This window comes from Notolepis coatsorum (genome assembly GCF_963971535.1).
Source record: "Notolepis coatsorum genome assembly, chromosome: 4".
Classification (NCBI taxonomy): Eukaryota; Metazoa; Chordata; class Actinopteri; order Aulopiformes; family Paralepididae; genus Notolepis; species Notolepis coatsorum.
In genome coordinates this window covers 54,786,724-54,805,375 of record NC_140168.1, presented here as the reverse complement: position 1 = coordinate 54,805,375, position 18,652 = coordinate 54,786,724, and the positions used below count along the sequence as shown (strand labels likewise).

At 43.2% G+C, this 18,652-nt stretch overlaps 1 protein-coding gene across 3 annotated transcripts in view; it reads right to left on the bottom strand.

Annotated features, from left to right (window-relative positions):
* Positions 1-208: 208 nt before the first annotated feature.
* Positions 209-18,652, bottom strand: part of bzw2 (basic leucine zipper and W2 domains 2) — an 81,163-nt gene continuing 62,719 nt past the window's right edge. For 2 of the 3 annotated variants that reach the window (XM_084311765.1, XM_084311767.1), the window contains 4 exons: positions 15,035-15,181; positions 14,619-14,757; positions 6,298-6,417; positions 209-613 (listed from right to left, as the gene is read on the bottom strand). In XM_084311765.1, coding sequence (XP_084167891.1) covers positions 585-613; positions 6,298-6,417; positions 14,619-14,757; positions 15,035-15,181 — 435 coding nt within the window. In that variant the 3' untranslated portion in view covers positions 209-584. The remainder of the gene's footprint in view (positions 614-6,297; positions 6,418-14,618; positions 14,758-15,034; positions 15,182-18,652) is intronic. The other variant, XM_084311766.1, reaches the window with a different exon arrangement.

Sequence of the window (18,652 nt, the reverse complement as noted above, 5' to 3'; positions counted from 1 at the left end):
CAACGCCGACAGCCGGATTTTAACCCGGTGTCTCTTGCGTTGGTGACGAGCACAATGTCCGCTGCGCCACCCAGCAGCATCAGTGCATGCACTTTTAGTAGCTACCAGCTTTTGCATGTCCCACACAGTAATAAGAACAAGTGGATACGCCAGCACATATAAAAACACTTTATTTGATAAAAAGATAGAAGCATTGCTCACGTTACATACACAAAGTGAATTTCATAAAACAAGTCTACTGCACATTTCTGGAGGTGAACCGTCACTATTACCTGGATGACGCTAGCAATAAGGGAGTCTGTTATGAAGTGTTCCCTTGACCTCGTACAAAAAAAAAAGATGATGTCTAGAAGACGACTTTGTTCCCCTATTCTCCTTGTCGAGTGTTAGTGGAAATCAAGTGGCTATTTATCCCCCCCTGGGGTTTGTGCTTGGCTGCCCTGAAGCCAATGTTTTAGGGAGTCAGTCTAGGTATGACTCCTGAGACGGACACTATTTGCAACATGGAGACAGACAGGCGCACACAGGCCTCAGACGTCATCATGGTGACCCACTTCGGAATGGATGCTTTTTTCTTCACCTTTTTAGTCCTCCTCTCCCTCAGACTCAGACTCTGTAACAAGAGAGAGAGAGAGAGGGAGAGAGAGAGAGAGAGAGAGAGAGAGGGAGAAAAAAAAAGAAAAAAAAGGACATCATGATTTATCTCCCTCTGCTGGCTGAATCAAGAACTACAGTCCTGTTTGTACTTGCTAGTTACCACCAGGCAGTCAGAGTTGGGAACAATTCACTTTCAATGTATTCAGGAAGTGGATTGTCTTTCACATTAAATTACTGAAAAACCTTTTACGTGAAAAGGTTTTTATTATGCAGCCTATTGACATGTAACCGAGAATGAATGTTCCATCACCAATAATACAAAATAAAATGTAATTCATAATTAAAAAAATCTATCAAAGAAATAAAAAACAACAACAACAATACAACAAATTAACACACATTTTAATTGACTGAATTGAAAGTGTATTGGTCCCAGCCTCAACAGGCAGCACCACAGAGATGAGGATGAATGATTCTAATTCCACCCAGTTGTTAGCCCCTTTCGTGACTGTGGATTCACTCCAAACCCTGTTGGCGTGCATCACAGTCACGAAAGGGGCTACCCAGTTGTGTGATTGAAGAGACACCGTTTTCAGTTGTTTTCTGTTGTTCAGAGCTAAACCTACAGTAGCATATAATTTATTGTTATATTGTTTACACTGCCTATTTTTATTCTATTAACATTTTTACTTCTCCACTGTACTATAATCCTATGACCTGTATCATGTCTTCTACTACCTGTACCTCCCCTCCCCCCTCCCCATGCTGCTATGATGCCTGAATTTCCCCAAGGGGATCAATAAAGGAATATCTCATTTGATCTTATCTTATCTTATAGTTATCATGCCCTCTGCTGGGCTATATTATCATTACACGTGTCATAGGCAGTTGGACACAGGCGACCTGTAGGAGGAAACACACCTACGTGTCTACTTCTTTTATTTTTTTTTATATTATCTTCCCCCCCCCCTCCTTTTTCCGATTTTTCTCCCATCCCACTGTTAGTCGTTATGCCAATTCCCAACCCCCTTCCTGGTTGTTGCGCACTCCCCCCTACTGTTGGTCCGGGAGGCCGGAGACTGTCACATGCTTTCCTCCGACGCATGTGCAGCCAGCCGGCAGCCAGCCTGGCAGCGCAGATTCTCACCGGGAGAGCGTAACATGTGGAAGGTCACACTACCTTCCTCCAGATCCTACCCTCGCTGTGCAGGCGCCCCGACCGAACTGTAGGGGTCGCTGTCCACAACGCCCAGGACCCATCCATCAGCTTTCCCACCCCTAACACTGCCAATTGTGTTAGTATGAACAACCAGCCAAGCTGATAGCAACGGCGAGAGCTGGATTCGAACCCAGCGTCTCCAGCGGTGATGGCGAGCGCCTTGCCCACTACACCACCTAGCCGCCCTCTACATGTCTACTTCTAATGCATCATGCCACTGCTACCCACACAGCCACAGCACAGTGGTACATATGAGCTCTCTAAGGATCCCTATGGATAAACAGACAGTGTATGACAATTACATTGTATTCTATAATCAGCAGCAATTTCATAATCATCATCTTAACACATTGAGTGCCAACGACGAGATTAGTCGTGTTAACTCGCCATGCATTGAGTGCCAATGAGGAGTGTTCTCGTCTTTTTCTCGTTTTTGCTTTTATTAGCGATATCCATTCATTTTTCATCCATCCAGACTGACGTTATCATTGGAAATGGGTCTGAGCTCGAAAAGGGCAAATACCGCCGCCTATTGTCTCCCGGATGGTATGGCACATCATTGGATTGGATTGGGTGGGCATGTGCATCAGAAAAAAAGTCCGGTCCGGGGTTTTCCCTTCTCTGGCAAGCAGTATCTGTTACCACATTCACTGGGGAGGCTGGGAGCAGCTTTCGATTATGTGTTTAGGACTATAACGTTGGATCAATAAATGTGATCAATATTTGGAATGGCGATCAGGAATTGGATGAATCTTTTTGCAGAACATCTGCTGTGAGGTAAGGACTCTATTTGACCCGTATTGGGTTAATCAGATGTTTTTTTCTCAGCCATCGCACCGTGTCTGTGTGTGTGTATGACGTTAGCGCTGACCAGGTTGCGTGTATCACTTCCGCAACGGATTTGATTTCCAGGGTTGGCCTGATTGGCCGCGACGGCCACGTGACACGCCGCGGCCCCGCCCCGCGGCAGCGGCCGAGGCGGCAACGCCAGAGGCTGCTGTGTTTCACTGCCGCTTTCCCACTTCAACGCCGCAGCAGCATTGTCGCGCCTAGCACAGTCTCTAACAGTAACAGTAAGAAGCATTAATGTTGCTGAATTAAAGAATGAATAAGTTAAACGTGTCAATTCAGCAGTCAAAGTGTACTGTATAAATCTAACTTCATTAGACGGCCGACGTACGGCTCTCTTGTCCATTAATGGATATATAATGGATATTTAAATATATATTTATCTGCCACTGTGGTGTAATGGTTAGTCCTTGTACCTCTCACGTGGACGACCCGCGTTCGAATCCCCCCTTTTTCTAAATTTTCTTTTTTTTTGCGATGTAAATGCTTCAATCTGGTGCACTTTGAGAGCTATATAAAGAATGACATCCTCAATGCATGTAGATTTATAATATTTTAACTTAAAACTAGGCTACTTTTGCGTATACAGTCATTAATATTATATTCCAAAAAAAATTATATTAGACACGCAGGGTTTCGAACTCAGGTCGTCCACTTGACAGGAATGAGCACTAACCATTACACCACTGTGCCAGACAAAATATATCCATTATATATCCATCAATGGACAAGAGACCCGTGTTTCTAAACAAGATTACAAACATCACAAAACAAACTGGTCAGACTACTGTTACTGTTAGAGACTGTGCTAGACGGCATAAGCGCGGCGCGATGTGAAAGGCGAAGTGAACACCAGCGTCGCGCCACTGGTAACGCAGTGGGAAAAGTGATTAAACAGCTCTGCACTCAGAAGATGTGGCGCGACAATGCTGCTGCGGCGTTGAAGTGGGAAAGCGGCAGTGAAACACAGCAGCCTCTGGCGTTGCCGCCTCGGCCGCTGCCGCGGGGCGGGGCCGCGGCGTGTCACGTGGCCGTCGCGGCCAATCAGGCCAACCCCGGAAATCAAATCCGTTGCGGAAGTGATACACAGGTCATGGATAATAGATTTTTCAGCCCGCTTCTCTAGCATGCATAAGTACACATATACTATCAATAATCTAATGTTTATTTGAAAACGATTGATAAGGGGAGCTCCAGTAGCCCACCGCGTACCTCGAACGCTATTTCGGCGTCGGGGACAATCGTGCGCGTCACGGATCTGGGGTACACGAGTTCGACTCCCGGACTCGCCGTATTTTCTCAGAGTGTCTTTCCCCGATCTATACCCCATTCAACCTGTCTCTGTCGGTCATACTTGACCAGAAAAAGAGATAAACGCTAAAAGAAACCAGCTGACTGGTCAAAGTAAAAAAAAAAAAAAAAAAACGATTCATAAATCAGCCGAAAAATGACAACGTGTTTTGTGTATTCCACTAAAGAGCTATTATCGCGGAATTTCTCTGGAATTACTAGAACTCTCCAAAACTATACTCGTATTCAAAACGGTATAAAACGGAAATGTACCAATGAAAAAACAATCCGTTTCGTACATGTTGACTGCAAGTAAGTCATTGATAAGCGAGGGGTGTTTTAGACCCATAGCCATAATTTAAGATATAGTTTAAGCCTTCGCAAATTTCCCCAACCTCCCATTGACTTCCTTACTGGCACTCTAGCCCATATATGGTCAAAGGGGCGTGGCACTTAATGTGTTAAAGGAACACGCCAACATTATGGGAAATTAGCTTACCGTCTTCTCCAGAGAGAGACAAGAAGATAGATACCAGTTTCCTCTCTGTGCGTTCAGTAGAAAGCTATCTGGCTGCATGTTAGCTTAGCTTAGCACAATGAATGGAAGCGGACATGACCGGTTAGCCTAGGCATTGTCCAACTAACACCTCTCCCGAAGGCTAACCAGTCATGTCCGCGCTTCCATTCATTGTGCTAAGCTAGGCTAACATGCAGCAGTGGCGGCTCTGCCACTAGGGGCGCACGGGCGCCGCCCCCCCTTCAGGCCCTGCCCTGGTTATATGAGAGTAGAACAAGAAAAAGTATCTTTTTGTTTTTTGTTTTATAGCCCTATAAATAATATAAACATGTTTAAAATGAATAATATTTACTCATTTTAAGTATGTTTGTGTTTCCAATGCACAATATAACGTTACTATATAAAATAAAAAAATACTCGTTTTCAGGAACAGGAAGTGACTCACTTTTTTAAATTTTTTTATTTGTTTGTATTTCTCGGCCCGGGCTAGACGCGACAGCGCTCTGAGTGCGCGTCACTGTTCGATCGCTGTATCCGTCACAGCCAATCAGTGCGTAACGCGTTGTGCGTTGAAATATGACTATTATGTTGGAATCCGGGCGCGATTTGAAGCGGTCTAGTCAAGCGCTTAGAATTTCCGTCTAGAATTTCCATAGCCGCATTTCGCGGAGACGCTCTCTGATTGGCCGACGCGGCGATGCCAGTTTTTTCCTTAGCCACAGTTTGCAACATGTTCGAAGCTGTGTGTTGTGAACTTGTGATTCAGTCTGGAGTCTGGACAGTGGGCAGTGAGTGGAATGGATATACATCGACAACAGTCTGGGGGACAGTCAGTGGACATACACTTTTTGGACCACGTTTCAATTAAACAAAGTGAGTTAATTCTCTCTCTCTCTCTCTCTTAGCCAACTCAGCTAACTTTAGCTGCTGTTAGCCACTCAGCTAATGCTTAACTAACGCTCTCTCTCTCTCTCCCTCTCTCCCTCTCTCTCTCTTCTGTTATGCTTCTCTCTCTCTCTCTCTCTCTCTCTCTCTCTCTCTCTCTCTCTCTCTCTCTCTCTCTCTCTCTCTCTCTCTCTCTCTCTCTCTCTCTCTCTCTCTCTCTCTCTCTCTCTCTCTCTCTCTCTCTCTCTCTCTCTAATTGGGGGGCATAACCACTCAGACAATGAATGGTAACTTGTTTAAAATGACGAGATATACAAATGTGATTATTATTGAATGGATCTGACATCATCTGAGAGAGAGAGAGAGAGAGCGAGAGAGAGAGAGAGAGAGAGAGAGAGAGAGAGAGAGAGAGAGAGAGAGAGATGTGCGTGTTTGTGTTGGGCTATTGGAAACGTGGTTGCATTTGACTGACTGTGATATTGATCGATGTCAATGGTGATAATATTCGCCAATGCGTGCCTTGTACATGTTTGCAAAATGTTTGGTATAGCGCCCCTAGTGGCGAAGCATCCACGAGCCGCTACTGACATGCAGCCAGATAGCTTTCTACTGAACGCACAGAGAGGAAACTGGTATCTATCTTCTTGTCACTCTCTGGAGAATACGGTAAGCTAATTTCCCAAAATGTTGGCGTGTTCTTTTAAGATAACAAGATAACAAGTAATCAACTGCTGTAAAAGCTTCTGTAATTGTATTATTGTGTTTTAACAGATTTCAATGACCAAGTCTTTCTAATTAGATTACTGTAATAATCCTATTACAAGTGATCTGTTCTGTCCCCCAAGCCCCCTGGCACAGCCGAATTGAGACCCTTAGGGTAAGAAGGTGCAGAGCTCAAAAGGCCTGAGAGTAGAATGAAACATCTGAAAGATGTCCTCACCCTCCTCCGCATTATGCAACCACTCCACAAACTTCCTCATCTGCTCCAAAAAGACACTCTTCCCTTTGGCGTGGGCGTCCTTGTACCAGCGCAGTATAGCCTCCTCGCTCAGGACATCAGCTGGGAAGAGACAAGAGTCCTTCATGAAGACACCGTATAAGCAGCATTAACCCTTTCAGGTCTCTGTCTTTTCTTTTGGGAACCTTTTCTCGGAATTCCATCGATTTCATCACCCATTGTTACATCATCGTTAGAATCGCTCACATCTGGGGACTTACACATGAAAGATCCCATGGACCTTTTCATAGAGGTTTGTTGTAGAATTATGTACCAAATACAACATACATATACTGTACATGATACAATGCATGACAAGTACATGCCAAAAATAAATGAATAAATACAATACATTTATCTAAATGGGTTTACCGCTTACACGTTTCAACTCACACAGTTCGTCAGGGGACGACAAAGACTATTTACCTTCAAATGCATGGGAGCAAGTCCCTTAACCTGTTCCACCCCAGGTGAAAATCTGCATAAAATGTATACCTAGGTAAATGGAATATTGCTCCACTTCTACAAGGGCTATTTGCATATTCTTGGTATCTAGGTACATCTATGGACCTCAGTGAATGTATTCTCAGTGTCAGAAATATTGTGTCTATTACTAGGCTTGCTTAAATTGTGATGAAACAAAGGAAAATATGAATTATGATTTTTCTTTTCATCTTTGACAGTGAATAACACCATGATAATAATGACCAGACTTAAAAAACTGCCACTGAACTCATTCAGTACCCTCTTGAGATCATGTGTACAAAAGATCTAAGGAAATTAATAAAGGGAAGATGATAAAACCGAAGGTTCTGTATATACAGTACTGAATTCTCCCATCCGGACTAATGCAATTTGAAATATTATTATAGAATATAGAATATATGCTTATACATTACCTTATTATAGCCAATTCGCACATTTATATATATATACATATAGTATCTTTCAAATGCCCGAGTTCAATTTAGATTTAGTATCACCAGGCATGCATAATAACAGATAATAATATCTACTGTAATCGACTGTACTTTTTTATTTTTCTCATAGTGCAACCATTTTGAAACTAATTTCAGATTTAGTTGTTCCTATATGCTAACAATAGGGAGGAGAAACTAACTGCGTTTCAATATTTGTCAAATCGTTACGTTTTGTGGCTTATTATCAAGAATAATAACAGTTATTGACATATTCCATAATTCAACTCTGAACTTTGAACCCCCATAGAACTGGAAGGGAAATGTAGTTTGGAAAAAATTTCAACGCTGGCCGACAGCTATGACTGTCCTCTACAAAATGGCCGCAAAAAAACTACAATTCCCATGGTTCAAAATGTCCATTTCCGGTTCCGGGTCGGATAGACGATCACAAATAGAAAACTTAAAACGATATAAGGACACTTTTTTTTTTTTAAACTTAAATTTGTATTAACATTTATAGACAAACAACACTTACACAAAAATGGAACCCATAATACGACATTGTTAAACAGACATAAATAATAAAGTACAAAAAATGTAATACAATTGTAATACCCAAAAAATAAATAAAAAATAAAATCAGAAAATGCTAACTAAGTCAAAAGTGTGTGACATGGGTTCAGAGACCCTCCTTGAACCTCTTTCCTCCTTTACCCTTCGCCCTCTTGTGATGCATTTGGTTCTTCCTCTGTGATGTCGTTTTCGTTCCCCTTGTAATCCTCCCACTTTCCCCATCTTTCTCCAAATTTCTCTTCCTGTAACCTCAGCATGTGTGTTATCCTCTCCATATCCTGTATCTCCTCCACTATTCCTACCCATTGTGCTATTGTCGGTGGGTCTTCTTTGTACCACAGTCTTGTTATTGCTTTTCTGGCCGCTATCAACATTATCTTTATTAAATATTTGTCCCCCCCTTGTATTCCCTCGTGTGTCAGGTCTCCTAAGTAAAGCACCAGTCCTGTTTGTGGTAACCCGTATCCTAATATTCTGATCATTGCCTCCCCTATCTCCTCCCAATACCCCTTCAGCTTCTGACATCCCCAGAATATGTGTGTGTGATTTGCCCCCTCCTTCCCACACATCCTCCAGCATGCTCTTTGTGTTGGTGCATATTTTCCCTTCAGCTCTGGGGTTATAAAGAATCTGATTATGTTTTTCCATCCAAACTCTTTCCATATCCTCGATCCTGTTGTTGAATGTTGCACCTCGCATATGTTCCCCCATTCCTTCCCTGTTATTCCTATCTCTAGTTCTCTCTCCCATTTCTCCCTTATATAATCGGTTGTGTGTCCCTTGCTGGTCATTATAGCCCGGTACAGTGCTGATATTACCCTTCCTTTCCCTCCTTCGTATGCCCTTACTATCATCCTAATTATTCCATTCTGTTCTTCTTCCTTGTCCCCTCTTATTTCTTTATTATAGTAATCTCTAATCTGTAGATATCTGAAGTGGTCCCTGTTTTCTAGTCCAAAGTTCTCCTTTAATTTTTGTAGTGTTTGCATTTCCCCCTTCTCTATCATTTTGCATATCGCTGTTGTCCCCCCCCTCTCCCACCTCCTGAATCCATGGTCCAGCCTCCCTGGTTTGAATCTCTTGTCATGTGCTATCCATCTCAGAACCCCTGACTGCTTCTCTAATTTGTGTGTTTTTACTACTCTGTTCCATATGGTCAAGGTGCATTTGGTGATAGGATCTAACAGTCCCTCTTTCTCTTTGAACAGTTCCCTATCTCCCACCAGAGCTTGTACCTTGTATCCCTCCCCTTCTTTTTCAATGTCTTTCCATCTTGCCTCATATTTGTCGTTACACCAGCACGTCACTGCTCTCAGTTGCGCTGCATAATAATAATCTTGTAGGCTGGGTACTGCCATCCCTCCCTCTTCCTTTGGTAGTTGTAGTGTTTTATATCTGACCCGTGGTCTTCTCCCCGCCCATATGAACCTCGATATCAGTCTGTCCCACTCCCTGAATTGATTCTGTGGTATTTGTATCGGTAGTGATTGGAACAGGTACAGTAACCTTGCTAGTATGTTCATTTTAATGACCTCTATTCTTGAATTGAAGTCCAAGGGCATTACTGTCCATCTCTCCAAGTCTCTCTTGATGTTCTGATTTATCTGTGTATAGTTCGCCTCAAACAGTTTCCCCACCCCTCTCGTGATGTTCACCCCTAAGTATTTAATCTTGTCCATGTCCCATCTTATCCCGTACTGTTCCCTAATTTCCGTCGTTGGGGTATAGTTCCATGCTAAGGTCTGTGTCTTTGTCACGTTTAGTTTGTATCCTGAGTAGTGGCCATATTCCTTCAGTAGATCCATCAGTGCCGGGAAGCTCTTGTCTGGTTGCCTCATGTATACTATCACGTCGTCCGCAAATAGGCCTAGTTTATATTCCGTTCCCTTTATCCTTACTCCCTTAATGTCCTCGGTCTGTCTGATCAGTTGTGCCAGTGGTTCTATGAAAACGGCGAAGAGCGTTGGTGAGAGACAACATCCCTGTCTGGTAGCCCTCTCTAATCTGATTCTATCCGTCAGGCTGCCATTCACCTTAACCCTCGCTGTCGGTTCTTGATATAGCGCCTTGATCATCTTCATCGCCCTCCCGTTCAGTCCGAACCTCATCAATGTTTTATATAAAAATGTCCAGCTCACACTGTCGAATGCTTTTTCTGCATCTAGGCTAATCAGTACCGCGCTACCACCTTGTTTTTGTATCTCCTCTACTATGTGTAATGTCTTTCTCACGTTGTCCTGTGTCTGTCTCCCTTTAATAAATCCAGTTTGATCTTCATCTATAATGTCTGGCATAAACGTTTCAAATCTCTTTGATATTATCGATGTATACATCTTGTAATCCACGTTGAGTATGGACACAGGTCTGAAACTAAGATAAGATATTCCTTTATTGATCCCCTTGGGGAAATTCAGGCATCATAGCAGCATGGGGGGGAGGGGTACAGGTAGTAAAACAACACAGTATACAGGTAGTAAAAGACAACACAGGCAGTGTAAACAATTTGATCAATATGGTCAATATAATTTACTATCTGACTAGCTGAGGAATGTAGAATTACTACATAATTCTCTATCCTTCCCTTCCTTCGGTATCCTGGTGATTATGGCTTCCTTCCACGAGGGGGGCATTTTTCCCCCTTCCATCGTGTGTCTGAACGCCGCCCCTAACATGGGTGCTAATTCCGTTCTAAATGTCTTGTAGAATTCCGATGGGAATCCGTCGCTCCCCGGAGATTTGTTGTTTTTAGCTCTACTAATTGCCTCTTCCAGTTCTCGTTCCGTAATTATTTTATTTAATTCTTCATTCTGTTCTTTCCCTATCGATGGTAACTCTAGCTTCTCCAGATATGCTTCTATTTCCTCTTCTCCCGCTGCTTTTGGCTGTGTGTATAGTTTCTCATAGTATTCTCTAAATGTCCTCTCTATTTCAGCTGGGTCTCTCAATATTTCATTAGTCTTTGTATCCCTTATTGTGTGTATCGTGTTCAACTTCTGTTGCGTCCTAATTCTCCTAGCCAACAGTCTGGTCGCTTTTGGTCCCCCTTCATAGTATGTTTGTTTCATGAACCTCGCTTTCTTTTCTATTTCCGTCAATAATTCCCTATTTATCCTGGCCTTTACTTCTTTGATTTCTCCGAGCGTTTCCTGTTCTTTTGATATCTGGTGTCTCCCTTCTAGCTTCTTCAGCTTCCCTATCAGATTGTGATATGTCTCCGTTCTGGCCTTCTTCAGCATTGCTGTCTTCTCCATCAATTTCCCCCTTATCACCACCTTCAGTGTGTCCCATAGAATGTTCGGTTCTACCGCCCCGTTGTCATTTTCTTCCTTATACCTGGCTATCTCCTCCTTGATCTGACTCACCACCCCCTTGTTATTTAATATTCCTACATTTAGTCTCCAGATCGTGTTCCTCCGTCTCCCTTCTAGATCTACTGTCAGATATATGGCACTGTGATCCGATATGTCCGCTACTCCTATTCTGCTCTCCCGTACCCTGTAACTGTCCCCCGTCGTCATCAAAAAGTAGTCTATTCTCGCATATGTCACGTGCGGGTGTGAGTAATGTGTGTATTCCCTGTCCATGGCGTGCATCCCCCTCCAAACATCTGTAATTCCCATTTCCGTCATCTGAATATTCATATATCTACTGATTGGTGCCCGTCCTTTTCTAGTACTCGTGGTGTCTAGGTCGTGATTCAGTACTACATTAAAATCTCCCGCGCATATCAATATCCCTTGTAGTTCCATCACTATCATATCAAAAATGGTCTCATATAAATCCCTCTCACTCTCTGGGGGTGCATAAACATTCACTAACGTAATCATTTGACCCTCCATTTTTCCCTTCACCAGAACAAACCTTCCCTCCTTGTCTCTTACTTCCTTGATCAATTCAAATTTGACTGTGTTTTTGATTAACGTGATTACTCCTCTCCTCAGGTTCCGTTTAAAGGAACTATAGTATGCATTTTCATATCCAAATCTCTTCAGTTTCTCATGATCCTGTGCTACCAAATGTGTCTCCTGCAGAAAAATCACTTTCATCTCACTTTTTTTACATTTCAACATCACTTTGCCCCTCTTTATCGCATTATTCATTCCATTAACGTTTAACGACATCATTTTTATACATTTAACCATTGTGATCTTTCTTCTTCTTTCGTCTGTCAGTTCCCCCCATGTCACATTCATTCCCCCCTCCGGTTGTAGCCTCCGCTCTCTTCACCGAATACATATAATGATTAACATAAATAAAAAACATAAACTTTACATAAAGTGCTCCCAAGGCGTTCGGGGGGTCCCTGTGTCCCCCCCTGTCCCCTGCTGGTGGGTGAGGAGTAATTGCTCTCCTAGTGAGAGGCCTCCTCCTGACGGCTTGGGGGTTTGAAACCTTTACCCCCAACCGCTCGTCATATTTGTCCAGCCTTCTTACTGTTTTTATTGCTGTCGAGCTCCTGGTCAAAAGCGCTCTGTCCTTCATTCTGATCAAAGACCCCCATTTCCTAGCTCCCTCTCAATGTGGCTCATATGTTCCAATGTCCCTCCTTCCTCCCAAACCCGTGTGTGGTGTCTTCTGTGTACCCCTTCTTACTTTCTTTTCCTCCCCTCTATTTTCTATGTGATGTCCATTTATCCCCTTAATCCCTTCCAACTGTGTTACTCGCAGCGTGTGTCTATGTATTTGTTTCAATATGTTCTGTGTTCCGTCTATCATACCTAATTATATTTCCATTTATTTCCTCTATCAGCATGTGTATTATGTGTCCATGTATACGTTATGTTCGTTCCTATATCCTGCCTCTACCTGGGAATGTGTGTTTATGCAACTATATGTTATTTCAGTTTCTATATTTTGTCTCTATTTGGATAGTTTTTTCAATCTCTTGTGCGTGTACTCATCCGTTCGTCTCCTCCCGCCTCCTCTCCCCTCCTTCTCCGTCTCTGGCCTCCTCGTCCGTCTCCGCCTTCGGTCTGTCACGTCTCACCTCGGCCTTCTCCTCTCTCCTCCCTCCTCTCCCGGGTTTCGATCTCCTACTCTGGTCCATCTGCATGCTTTCTCCAATCTCTGCTGCAGGCTCAGCGTCTGGCCCTCCTGTCCCCTTCCTTCTCCGTCCTCCGCCATCTGCATCCCCCGTCGCCTCATCTCCTCCGCCGCCTCCCGCGCCGTCGCGTACGTCACCGTCCCTTCCTTCCAGTGAATCCTTAGCGAGGTCATGGGTGATTGGAATTTCATTCCGTTTTCTTTCAGAATTCTCTTCAGTCCCGCGTAGGACCTGCGTGTTATTGCTACCGCTGTCGAGTAATCGTGATCAAACGACAGTCTTTTCCCCTCGATTTCTATCTTCTTGGTCCACGCGGTTCTGAGTATCAATTCCTTAATCTCAAATCTCAGAAAGTTAATAATCACCGCCCTCGGAGGTCTGTCCGGTTTCGGTCTCGGAGCCAACGCCCTGTGGGCCCTCTGTATCTCCATTTTTTCCAGTCCCGTCTCCTCCAGTTGTTCCTTGATAAGCTTTTCCACATATTGGGTCACCGATTCCCCTTCGACTCCTGCTTTCAATCCCCATATTCTTATGTTATTTCTCCGTGACCTCCCCTCCATGTCCGATATCTTTGTCTCCATCTGTTCTTGTTTTTGAATCGCACACGTTAACACCTCGTGTATCTCTGTGTTCCATTCCTCCGTTTGCGCCGTTCTAGTCTGTACCTCTGTTACGTTTCTGTCCTGTTCCGCCATCTTCTCATCCACCCTTTTGAGTTCTGTATTCATTTCACCTCTGAAGTCCTCCTGTTCCTTCCTCAATTCCTCCCGTAACTTCCCAATATCATTTCTTATCGTGTCCGAGTTCAGTTTTATGGTCGCCTGCATCGTGTCCGAGTTCAATTTTATGGTCGCCAATATCCCGGCCTGCATGAGCACGGCCCATCCTGGCATTCCCTTGTCCGTCTCAGCCGAAACTCCCCCTTCCTCCGCCTGCCCCTTCTCGGTCTCGCCTCGGGGGTTCTGCTCCATCGAACTCTCCTCTTCCTGTGAGTCCTCCATTTCTCTTTCCTTCATAATTGTTTTCTCCTCCTTCCTTCTCGTTTGCATCTTCATTTTTAATCACTTTTCGTCACTTTTCGGGTCTTTATTTCTCCGTTTTTCACTCTTTTGACCAGGAGCCTCACCGCATGCGTGCTACCCTTCCGCTCTCATACCGGAAGTCTATAAGGACACTTTTAACCTATTGCTAACCTATTGCCAACCTAACGTTTTACATTCTACATGCTTTTGTGACATAGTAGTGATGTTAATACTTGAAAACGGTTGATTTTAAAATAGCTAATTATTTTCATCATTCATAAAAATATGCCTATATGATCATAATGTCAAAAGGGGTCGGTACCGACCCTGTGGGGGGGAACAGGTGAAGGCTTTAAAAAAATGTCGTGTTGCAAATTATTATATTATTATAGTTATTATAATATTATTATAATAATTACAATAGTATTAATAGTAGAACATGGTAATACTAGTGGAATGGTAGGATTCAATCAGTCAGTAATAATAGTGATAATAATATACATGGTACATAACGTAGTAGTCCACTGCACCAGAGTCTATGCAGTGTTCAGTATTACAGTAAGAGTTAAACAGTCCTAACACTTTTCAAGTTCTCCAGCTGTTAGTTATTTATTTTGTATACCTACTGTATGTAAGTGAAGCAGTAACTCCTCAGGTGATTTACTGACATTGTTATTTCTATCTAAATGTATGTGCAATGCGAACCTTTGTAGAAGAGCACCACGATCTTGGAGAAGGACTTCATGAAGTGGATGTTGTCGTAGCAGTACTCCTGAATCTTCATCAGCAGCACCAGCTCTGACTGGCCCTGTGTGGTAAACATTGCCAAGAAAGGAGAGTAGTGCTGGGGAGAGAGAGAGAGAGAGAGAGAAACAGAGAGAGAGAGAAACAGAGAGAGAGAGAGAGAGAGAGAGAGAGAGAGAGAGAGAGAGAGAGAGAGAGAGAGAAGAGAGAGAGACAGAGAGAAAGAAAGAGAGAGAGAAACAGAGAGAGAGTTGAAGAGGGAGAGAGAGAGAGAGAGAGAGAGAGAGAGAGAGAGAGAGAAGGAAAGAGAGAATATGCAAGGGCTTAGAATGCATATGAAAAGCACAAAAAAAAGCACCAGTGTCACTATCACCTACCTTGAGGTGTTTGAGTGCCTGCTCCGTCACCAGCTCCTCCTTCTTGTTCCACTCCACGGCGTTCATCAGGCAGGTCCACAGCAGGCCAATCACAGCCTGCTCCTGCAGATCGCTCCTCTTCATCTCCTCCTTCACATACATCACCATCTGAGGCACAGGGGGGGCGGGGCAGATGATTGAGCCAAATCAGGAGTCACCATTGACCTATCTCAAACCCCACCCTCTTTTCTTGATCATCCAATCACAACTGTTGTTTCCCACGGACAAACAAAGTTTCCAACAGTTGTGATTGGAGGATCAAGAAAAGAGGGCGGGGGTCAATTGATAGGTCAATTGAATATTATTGCAGTTAGTGGCCAATATAAAGATCTTTACTAAAAAAGAAGTAACACAATTACTAGAGGTGTCAGTGACTAAAGACATTAAGCGCCTTCGGTTTCCTGAAAGGTGCTATATAAATTTAAGAAATTATTATTATTATTATTATTATTATTATTATTATTATTATTATTATTATTATTATTATTATTATTATTATTATTATTATTATTATTATTATTATTATTATTATTATTATTATTATTATTATTATTATTATTATTATTATTATTATTATTATTATTATTATTATTATTATTATTATTATTATTATTATTATTATTATTATTATTATTCCTAGTCCACTGATGGGCATAGGATATTTGTCAACTAATCATAGTAGTCCATAAATCGATAAATATTCAATATCTTTTGTTGATTTATGGACGCTTATTAAAGAGCAATGCATTGGATGTCATTGTGATGTCAGGAATGGGTTTTTATCATTTTACAGAGAATAACTTGTTAAAAAAACTACCCCATGAAAAATTACGAATCAATTCAAACTTAATTGATTAAGTCTTAATTTGACTAACAACCAATTATTCTACTAATTGACTAAAAGAGGGCAGCACTTGTATTTTTCCAAAAATAATATTCAGGTAACAATTTTGTTCCAAATAGCGTTTAAAAAAAAAGAAAAAAAAGAAAAAAAAGAAAAAATTCAGTACGCTACCTCTCGTATGGGACATTCCTGAGACATTTTCAGTACACTACCTCTCGTATGGGACATTCCTGAGACATTTACAGTACGCTACCTCTCGTATGGGACATTCCTGAGACATTTACAGTACACTACCTCTCGTATGGGACATTCCTGAGACATTTACAGTACGCTACCTCCCGTATGGGACATTCCTGAGACATTTACAGTAGGCTACCTCCCGTATGGGACATTCCTGAGACATTTTCAGTAGGCTACCTCTCGTATGGGACATTCCTGAGACATTTACAGTAGGCTACCTCCCGTATGGGACATTCCTGAGACATTTACAGTACGCTACCTCCCGTATGGGACATTCCTGAGACATTTACAGTAGGCTACCTCCCGTATGGGACATTCCTGAGACATTTTCAGTAGGCTACCTCTCGTATGGGACATTCCTGAGACATTTACAGTAGGCTACCTCCCGTATGGGACATTCCTGAGACATTTACAGTACGCTACCTCCCATATGGGACATTCCTGAGACATTTACAGTAGGCTACCTCCCGTATGGGACATTCCTGAGACATTTACAGTACGCTACCTCTCGTATGGGACATTCCTGAGACATTTACAGTAGGCTACCTCTCGTATGGGACATTCCTGAGACATTTACAGTAGGCTACCTCTCGTATGGGACATTCCTGAGACATTTTCAGTAGGCTACCTCCCGTATGGGACATTCCTGAGACATTTACAGTACGCTACCTCTCGTATGGGACATTCCTGAGACATTTACAGTAGGCTACCTCTCGTATGGGACATTCCTGAGACATTTACAGTACGCTACCCCTCGTATGGGACATTCCTGAGACATTTACAGTAGGCTACCTCTCGTATGGGACATTCCTGAGACATTTATAGTAGGCTACCTCTCGTATGGGACATTCCTGAGACATTTACAGTACGCTACCTCTCGTATGGGACATTCCTGAGACATTTACAGTAGGCTACCTCTCGTATGGGACATTCCTGAGACATTTACAGTAGGCTACCTCCCGTATGGGACATTCCTGAGACATTTTCAGTACGCTACCTCTCGTATGGGACATTCCTGAGACATTTTCAGTACGCTACATCTCGTATGGGACATTCCTGAGACATTTTCAGTACGCTACCTCCCGTATGGGACATTCCTGAGACATTTTCAGTACGCTACCTCCCGTATGGGACATTCCTGAGACATTTACAGTAGGCTACCTCCCGTATGGGACATTCCTGAGACATTTACAGTAGGCTACCTCCCGTATGGGACATTCCTGAGACATTTTCAGTAGGCTACCTCTCGTATGGGACATTCCTGAGACATTTTCAGTACGCTACCTCTCGTATGGGACATTCCTGAGACATTTACAGTAGGCTACCTCCCGTATGGGACATTCCTGAGACATTTACAGTACGCTACCTCCCATATGGGACATTCCTGAGACATTTACAGTAGGCTACCTCCCGTATGGGACATTCCTGAGACATTTACAGTACGCTACCTCTCGTATGGGACATTCCTGAGACATTTACAGTAGGCTACCTCTCGTATGGGACATTCCTGAGACATTTACAGTAGGCTACCTCTCGTATGGGACATTCCTGAGACATTTTCAGTAGGCTACCTCCCGTATGGGACATTCCTGAGACATTTACAGTACGCTACCTCTCGTATGGGACATTCCTGAGACATTTACAGTAGGCTACCTCTCGTATGGGACATTCCTGAGACATTTACAGTACGCTACCCCTCGTATGGGACATTCCTGAGACATTTACAGTAGGCTACCTCTCGTATGGGACATTCCTGAGACATTTACAGTAGGCTACCTCTCGTATGGGACATTCCTGAGACATTTACAGTAGGCTACCTCCCGTATGGGACATTCCTGAGACATTTTCAGTACGCTACCTCTCGTATGGGACATTCCTGAGACATTTTCAGTACGCTACATCTCGTATGGGACATTCCTGAGACATTTTCAGTACGCTACCTCCCGTATGGGACATTCCTGAGACATTTTCAGTACGCTACCTCCCGTATGGGACATTCCTGAGACATTTACAGTAGGCTACCTCCCGTATGGGACATTCCTGAGACATTTACAGTAGGCTACCTCCCGTATGGGACATTCCTGAGACATTTTCAGTAGGCTACCTCTCGTATGGGACATTCCTGAGACATTTACAGTACGCTACCTCTCGTATGGGACATTCCTGAGACATTTTCAGTACGCTACCTCTCGTATGGGACATTCCTGAGACATTTACAGTAGGCTACCTCTCGTATGGGACATTCCTGAGACATTTACAGTAGGCTACCTCTCGTATGGGACATTCCTGAGACATTTTCAGTAGGCTACCTCCCGTATGGGACATTCCTGAGACATTTACAGTAGGCTACCTCCCGTATGGGACATTCCTGAGACATTTACAGTAGGCTACCTCTCGTATGGGACATTCCTGAGACATTTACAGTAGGCTACCTCTCGTATGGGACATTCCTGAGACATTTACAGTAGGCTACCTCTCGTATGGGACATTCCTGA